This window comes from Colobus angolensis, unplaced genomic scaffold, assembly GCF_000951035.1.
Source record: "Colobus angolensis palliatus isolate OR3802 unplaced genomic scaffold, Cang.pa_1.0 Scaffold130, whole genome shotgun sequence".
In the NCBI taxonomy this organism is placed as follows: Eukaryota; Metazoa; Chordata; class Mammalia; order Primates; family Cercopithecidae; genus Colobus; species Colobus angolensis.
The window spans coordinates 2,225,696-2,233,391 of NW_012114253.1; the positions used below are offsets into that span (position 1 = coordinate 2,225,696).

The 7,696-nt window shown below is 56.0% G+C and overlaps 1 protein-coding gene across 1 annotated transcript in view; it reads right to left on the bottom strand.

The window, feature by feature from the left end:
• Positions 1-4,563: 4,563 nt before the first annotated feature.
• Positions 4,564-7,696, bottom strand: part of PLA2G2F (phospholipase A2, group IIF) — an 11,308-nt gene continuing 8,175 nt past the window's right edge. The window contains exon 5 of the mRNA XM_011933996.1: positions 4,564-4,739. Coding sequence (XP_011789386.1) covers positions 4,564-4,739 — 176 coding nt within the window. The remainder of the gene's footprint in view (positions 4,740-7,696) is intronic.

A 7,696-nucleotide genomic window follows, 5' to 3' on the forward strand; every position in this document is an offset into this window, starting at 1 on the left:
TGTCTTAAAAAAAAAAAAACAAAAAACTGCACCCCGTCTCCTGTTGCTAGGAGCCTTGGTGTTTTTCTCCAGAACTTTCCTTGTTGTCACAGTTGGTAGCATCACCTGCTTGTTAGAAAGCCACAACTGGGGAAGCCACCAGCTAGTGTTACCATGCCAACCTCTGGAGGAACGGCTGCCTGTCTGCATTCATAGTCAGGGCGGGGCTGAGGAAGTGTCGGCTTCTAGGCCCAGCTGGGGGCAGGGTCAGTCAAGGCCCTGGGTGCCTGGCTGTGGCTTAGGGACAGCAAGGGTCCACAGACCCTTCCCTTCTGCATCCTCTCCCTCCTCCTTCTCCCACCCGCTCCCTTTCCCCCTCACATTCACAGGCAGGGAGCCAGATTTTCTTGCTAAATAGCAGCTTTGCTTCTGCCAGTTTTCTGTTTGGGGAAGAATGTCACAGGCAGTCCACTTCCACCAGCAACAATTTCTTCTACCTGCCGCCGTCTGCCACCCCGACCTGAGGGTCTTTTGCCCAGAGCACCAGTCACCCGCTCTAGACAATTTCCCTTCTTCATGCCAGGCCTTGTGCTAGGGGCATTCTCATCCCTGACCTCATGTCATCCTCAAACCCTATGGGGTGTGCTTCATTATAAACCACATTTTACAGAAGGGGAAACTGAGGCTGGGAGGGGTGAAGCGACTTGCCACATCTACCCTCCCCCCACGAGGGACAGGGTCACCCAGCCTGTGCTGTTTGCTTTAAGGGCAGCACTTCTTGAGAGGCGGTGATGACAACAATGAGAGGATGGTGGAGGCCACACTGATGGCTTCCTGTGCTCTCCTGAGCACTGTGGGCCTGGGGCAGGCCCTCAACCGAATTCCACTCTGGGTCCGGGGCAGAGGGGCGGCAGGGGTGGGAGGGGTGGAGCGGAGCGCCGGTTGTGACCCGTGATGTCCACTAGGCGTCGCCCACGTTCTGGAAAAACTGTCAGCGACGCCCCCACAGGTCCGAGGAAAGGGGAAAGAGGCCTGGAGGGGCACGGGTCTCCCAAGGGGGTAGGCGGACCTAGGTCTGGGCAGAGATGGCAGCTCCAGGACAAAGAGGAGCACGGACAGCCCCCTCCTTAAGCTTTAGCGTGGAAGACCTCAGTCCCCGGATGGAGTCTTCATTGGTCCCCAGGGGAAGAGATCCCCAGGCGGTAGAAGAAGGGGCCTCTCCTCACAAAATGTGACCCTCTGCTACTCCTCTCCACGCCAGGGAGACCCCAGCCGCACCATCCCAGCTGCACCCATCCCCTTTGGCACCTTTGGGACTGCCACACAGACCTGGGTTCTCTCACTCGTGTGCTGCCGGTCACACCACTTAGCACCGCGTGTCAAGGTTCGGAGCTCAGCGTCTGCCTCCCACTTGGGCTGCAGACTCCCCGAAGGGGCACAGGCTGGAAGCCCAGCACCGCAGCTGGCACGCAAGGCACTCTCATGCAGGGCCGCTGAGTGAACGAATCCGCGGGCGAGCTTGTCCAGGGATTTTCAAACTTAAAATATTGAGCTGAGGAATCCCTCTTCTTGCAGGGTCATCTGTGAAAGCTTCCCCATATAACACAGGGGTACCCACTGATGTCCCCAGCTGATGTCCCCAGCTGATGTCCCCAGGGAAGCCCACGGCTTTAGAGAGCATGAGAAACAGCCGCTCTGGTCGCTGCGGGGGAGACAACCGACGCCCATACAGGAAGGAGCCTGAGTCAGGAAGGGGCCAGGACCCAGCTGCCCTGTGGGACCCTCATGGTCCCACTGTCACTCTCTTTCACTCTGAAGAAATATCCAACCTCCATACTAAGGATCTCGACGGTAATAATCTCCTGCCTGCTTTCCCCTCCCCACCCTACTCAGCTCACAAAGCCCTTTCCTCCCGCTGTCTCAGTGGCTGTCACAACAAGCCTGGGACTCTTCACTGCAGAAATGTGGTCCCATTTCACAGATGGGCCCACTAAGGCTCGACAGATGTCAGCGGCAGAGCTGGAAGGAGAACCGGATGGGCCGGCATCAGGACCTTGGTCTCTCCTCCCACTGCCCCAGATGCCCAAATCATCATTCAGGAGCTGCAAGGTGCAGGGGTTAAAAGTCAGATGCAGCCAGGAGTGGTGGCTCACCCCTGTAATTCCAGCACTTTGGGAGGCTGAGGCGGGTGGATCACTTGAGGTCAGGAGTTCAACACCAGCCTGGCCAACATGGTGGAATGCTGTCTCTAATAAAAATACAAAGATTAGCTGGGCGTGGTGGCGTGCGCCTGTAATCCCAGCTACTCCGGAGGCTGAGGCAGGAGAATCGTTTGAATCCAGGAGGTGGAGTTGCAGTGAGCCAAGATCACGCCACTGCTGTGAGCCAAGATCACGCCAATATGGTGAGACTCTGTCTCAAAAAAAAAAAAAAAAAAAAAATCCAACACAGAGGACTCAGAGCCCAGAGCCCAGCCCCATCACTTGTGACCTGTGTGACTTGAACTCACTGGGCCTCAGTTATTCAACAGAAATGGGTGGAGAGAGTATTGCAGAGATCTGTGTCTGAAAAGTGCTTAGCCCTGTCATTATCATCATACCATGGTCATTGTCCCACTGCTGGACCATGGGGCCTAGGGTCCATGGCCTGGGCACCACTTCTCACCCCCAGGCTGGCGGCAGGAGGGAGATGGGTCATGCCAGCTACTGGGCATGGGAACCCACCTTTCCCAGAGCTGGAGAAGCAGGGGGAGTCACCGTGCCCTCCCTCGACGCCTGGCCAAGGAGGGCCCAGCCATGGGGAGTTGAGGTAGGAGGCCTTTATTCATTTGAGCAGGGGAAGCCAAGTCCTGTGGAGATTCTCTGGGACCTGCAGCATCCGAAGCATCTGGGGTGAGTGAGGGCAGGCAGGACCCCTGGGCAGCAGAATCCCATCCCCAGATCCTGGCCTAGACTTTCTGAGGGACAGGGGAGGGTGTGTGTGTGGGGGGGAGGGGTACAGCTGGGAACCCACATGCCTCCCAGCCAGAGGACCAACGGTGTAGCATGGGGGGTGGGGGATGTGGGCCCCTCCCACACTGTGGCGTTGGGTGGCAGTATCCTTGTCTCCAAGACTGGGGCTCTGGAAACCGCCTCTGGTGAGGCTTCCTGTCCTCTTTTTCATACGTGCCCCTTCTGCCTCCTTCTCCACCCTTCCTGGCTCTCCCTCCCCAGTGACAATGGTGCCCCAGGGGCACTGCCACGCGAACTTGCTGGCGGCTGTTGAGTCCAGGCGGAGGATGGCCTCAGTGGTCCTTGGGCAGGTGGGGCTGGCTCCATGGAGGCCGCTGATCCTGAGTTGAGGCTCGGGCAGATAAGGAGGAGGTTATGGTGCACCTGGAGAAACAACAGTGCTGGGGGCCGCAAGGCCGTCCCCCCTGCTGGCGACTGTCACTCACCTCTTCTCTCCATGCTCCCATCTTCTCCCCTCTCCTTCACCACCCTGTTTATTACTGCCTTCTAGAAGCTTCCACGTAGCCTCCTACCTTGACCCTCTTCTAGAAATTTCCAGGCAGCCTCCCGCCTTGATGCTCTCCCTGCTTACGTTTCTCTCTTCACTGAGGTGGGTCTCAGCCCTCAGCCTCTTCCCCACCAATGGGACTTGTGACGCCTGCCCACAGCCCAGGGAGAGTGTGGGTCCCCCTCCACTGTTCTGGCTGCTGTTCCAGGTGCAGGCCAGGAGGGCAGTGTCTGTCAGGGACCCGGAGGGTGGGGGTAGGGGCGCTCCTCAGACCCATGTGGTGTGGTAGGGCAGGGTTGGGGTGACATGCATGGGTCGGTGGGGGGCACAGAGAAGACTTGCAGGTTTTGGAGGCCATATTTTCGTGTGTCCCCATATTAGCCTGTGAGGTGTACCTGGGTGTGTGGCTCTGTCAGTGCCCAGGAGCCTGCTCTGAGGCTGGACTTCGGGGCTGGGACAGCACTGCACATCCCCTAGGGTCTGAACTGGACTCATGGCCACCTCAGTGAGGGCTGGGGTGGGGCACCTGCTCTGTGAGGGGGCTCTACACAGCCTCAAGCCCAAAGTAGCCACCACCCCGGGCCATCCTGTGGGATCAGCTGAGGGGCTCCCAGAACCCAGGTTTCGTGACCAGCAATCTGCCTTCCTGTGATCTTGGCCCGAGGATGCACCCAGCTCTGGACCTGGGCTGGCAGCTCAGACTCTCGAAGGCTCTGGGGAGTCAAGCTGGCCCCAGCAACAGAGGCCCCACTCAAAGGCCCCTCCTCCTCTCTCTCGGGTCTTCCCAGCCACCCTCAGGAGAGACTCCTACAAGCTCCATGCCTCCCACCCACTCCAGAACCAGTGGCAGGATGCACCCACGCCTGGGGCTGGGCTGGGCTGGGGGAGTCAGGGCCCAGGCCTTCCTGAGTCCTGTGGGGGCTGAGCCCTCGCTGGAGAGCTCCAGGGAGGAGGCAGCCAGCAACCCTTGGGCTCCCAGCCTGGCTCCTACCCTCCCTGCTCCTCATCTGGTCCCCTCCGCCCGCTCTTCTCTCTCAGACCTCAGAGGCTCTAGGGAGGGGTGGGGGGCGCCGGGGATTGGTAACTCTAGGTGACCTCCTCAGGGGGTGGTTCATAGATGCTGCAGTTGGGCATGGGGCCCTGGCAGTAGACATTGAGGAAGCCGCGGTACTCCTCTCGGTATGTGTGGTTCATGAGGCACAGAACCACGTTCTTGTCACACACGCATGTCTGCTTGTCACACTCTGTCTTGTTGAGGTCACCTATGGGGGATGGGGGTGGCAAAGGCTGTGGATGAAAGGGGCAGTGGCTCCCCCTGGATCACTGCTGGGGAGGGGAGCGCACAGGCTTGGAGACCCCAGTGGTCCCTGGAATGTGTTCCCGGGGTGGCAGGACCAGCACCACTCACGGGCCCCACCCTCCGCCTGCAAGGTCAGCAGCTGTGGGCTGGGGCCCAGCAGTCTGTGTTGTAACAAGCTCTCTAGGTGACTCTGGTGCATAGTAAAATTAGGGAACCACTGAAGCCCAACACAGTTATTGCATAACTGGGGAAACTGAGCCCCAGAAAGGGGGATGGGTTTACCTAAGTCACCCACAGAACTAAAGCACCTCCCACACCCCCCAGGCCCGTTACTTCCTGCCATCCCAGACCTCTTCCCTTCAATCACAGATTCAAAGAAAGCCCACTGAAGAGGGAGTTATTGCCGAGCGTACTGGCTCACGCCTATGATCCCAGCACTTTGGGAGGCCGAGGCAGGTGGATCGCCTGAGGTCAGGAGTTTGAGACCAGCCTGGCCAACATGGTGAAACCCTATCTCTACTAAAAATACAAAAATTAGCCAGGCATGGTGGTGGACGCCTGTAATCCCAGCTGAGGGAGGCTGAGGCAGGAGAATGGCGTAAACCCGGGAGGCAGAGCTTGCAGTGAGCTGAGATCCGGCCACTGCACTCCAGCCTGCACGACAGAGTGAGACTCCGTCTCAAAAAAAAAAAAAAAAAAAAAAGAGGTACACAAGCAACAGGTGGCAATCAGCCCAGGTGGGGTTGTGGGTCTGGATAATAGTTTGGAGCAAATCAAGTATAGCTTGAGGCTTTTCGGCATTGTTTTTCCTATTGAGGAGATCGGTAGAGGTGAAGAGCTGGTACACAAAGGCACGCCTTTCCACCAAATGCCCGTCCTTGTCTACACCAGTATACCGTTGCTCTCTCAGGGGCATCTGTATCCAGTTCTAGGCCTCAAACAGGCTGCCAAGGGAGGCATTTCTCCCGAGACCTCGCATCCTTTCTTTTCCACTCTGGATGGCCTAGGGGTATATAGGCCTTGTGGAAGCTCAGGCACAGTGGGCTCAGGAGTGGAAGGCCTTCCTTCTTGGTAAAAGGGGGAGGCCATTGGCGCCGTTTCTTGCCATTAATCCTCTGATGTTGGGTTGGACAGGACTTTAGGAGCCGATTCTCCTCGGCATGTGGAGCGGGATTCTTCTTTGGCTGTCTGTCCCTTTGCCACTAGTACTACTACTGCCTGTCCTCTTCACCACTGTGGGGGGTCTAAAACCAGCTGTAACCAAGTGTCTATGTACGGAAACTGGTCTAGTTACCTTTTTACCAGTTACCTTGTGCACACCACTGAAACAAAGAACCTGTCTAGGCTTCCTTCTGATGGCCAACCCACTTATAATGCCTGCCAGTCTATCTCACACATAGTTCTAAGTTTTCCCGGTGTCATAGTTAACTCCATAGTCTCCACTAAATCCTTCCTTGAAATTTTTCAACATAGTTCCTAGTGGAGTGGGCTTACTTTGCGTTCCACCCATCTTCCTCCCGAGACAAGACAACACTCACACCACAAGAAGGAAAGGGTAAAGGGGTCACTCCAGTCTCGCCCATCTCAAACTCAAGCACTCACTTTCACTTTCCTTTTTGCAAACAAGTCAAGCCAAATCAAAATCAGTACTGAGACCAAAGTGCCAATTGCAAACAAATCAAGCCAAATCAAAATCAATGCTGAGACCAAAGTGCCGATAAGGGCACACTGCGGGTGATCAGGCCACGCTTCCACTCAAATGGAGTGGGGAAATTCCCAGGACCGGTCCTACTGTATTCCAGTTGTCCAGATTCCAAGTGCCTGTTCCTTCCTGGTGTTCAGCCACTGCATTGATCCTCTGCGGGGGCCTGCCATGCACCGCTCTGACAAGGCGTTCCACTGGGGCAAATGCTTACTGGGGAGCGCTCTCAGGATTCATGTAGCCCAAGCTGGCCAGAGCCCCCCACAGGGATACTTTGCAGGGCAGGCCTAAGCTGCCTCAACCGTCTGTCAATTACCTTGTTTCGCGGTCAGGGAACCAACAAATGTAGCAAGACGAGCCGCCGACAAAACCCCTCAGACATCGGGTTAAGGAAGGATTTGGCTTTATTTGGCCAGAAGCTTTGGCAGACTCATGTCTCAAGAACCGAGCTCCGTGAAGACAGAGGTCCTGGCCCTTTTAAGGGTTTACAACTCTAAGGGGTTCCACGTGAAAGGGTCGTGATAGGCCGGGTGTGGTGGCTCACGCCTGTAATCCCAGCACTTTGGGAGGCTGAGGCGGGCGGATCACAAGGTCAGGAGATCAAGACCATCTTGGCTAACACGATGAAACCCCGTCTCTGCTAAAAATATAAAAAATTAGCCGGGCGTGGTGGCAGGTGCCTGTAGTCCCAGCTACTCGGGAGGCTGAGACAGGAGAATGGCATGAATCCGGGAGGCGGAGCTTGCAGTGAGCTGAGATCGCGCCACTGCACTCCAGCCTGGGCGATGAGCAAGACTCCATCTCAAAAAAAAAAAAAAGAAAAAGAAAAAGAAAGGGTCGTGATAGATTGAGAGCACATGTGGTGAGAGTAGGGCGTTAATCTTTTAACCTCAAGCCTGGTCATCAGTGGCACCGGCTGGTCTTGCCACTGACTTCATTCTTGTTGTTTTTCAACTTTTACTTCCTCTTTCTCTTCAGAGAAAGGAGAGGGTAAGAGAAATGGCCTCTTTCCTCACCCACCTCCTAGGGCTGCTGAGAGGGTTAAATGAGAGGACACATGCAAAACTCTTGGCACAGTGATTGATGTGCTCTGCTTTTCTTACTTGGGCCCTGACATCTTGAGATCTCAGACTCCCTTCCTGGGCAGAGCATGGATTTTAGAGGGGTTGACATTGGCAGGGCAATACATCTTTTTTTTCTTTTTTTTTTTTTTTTTT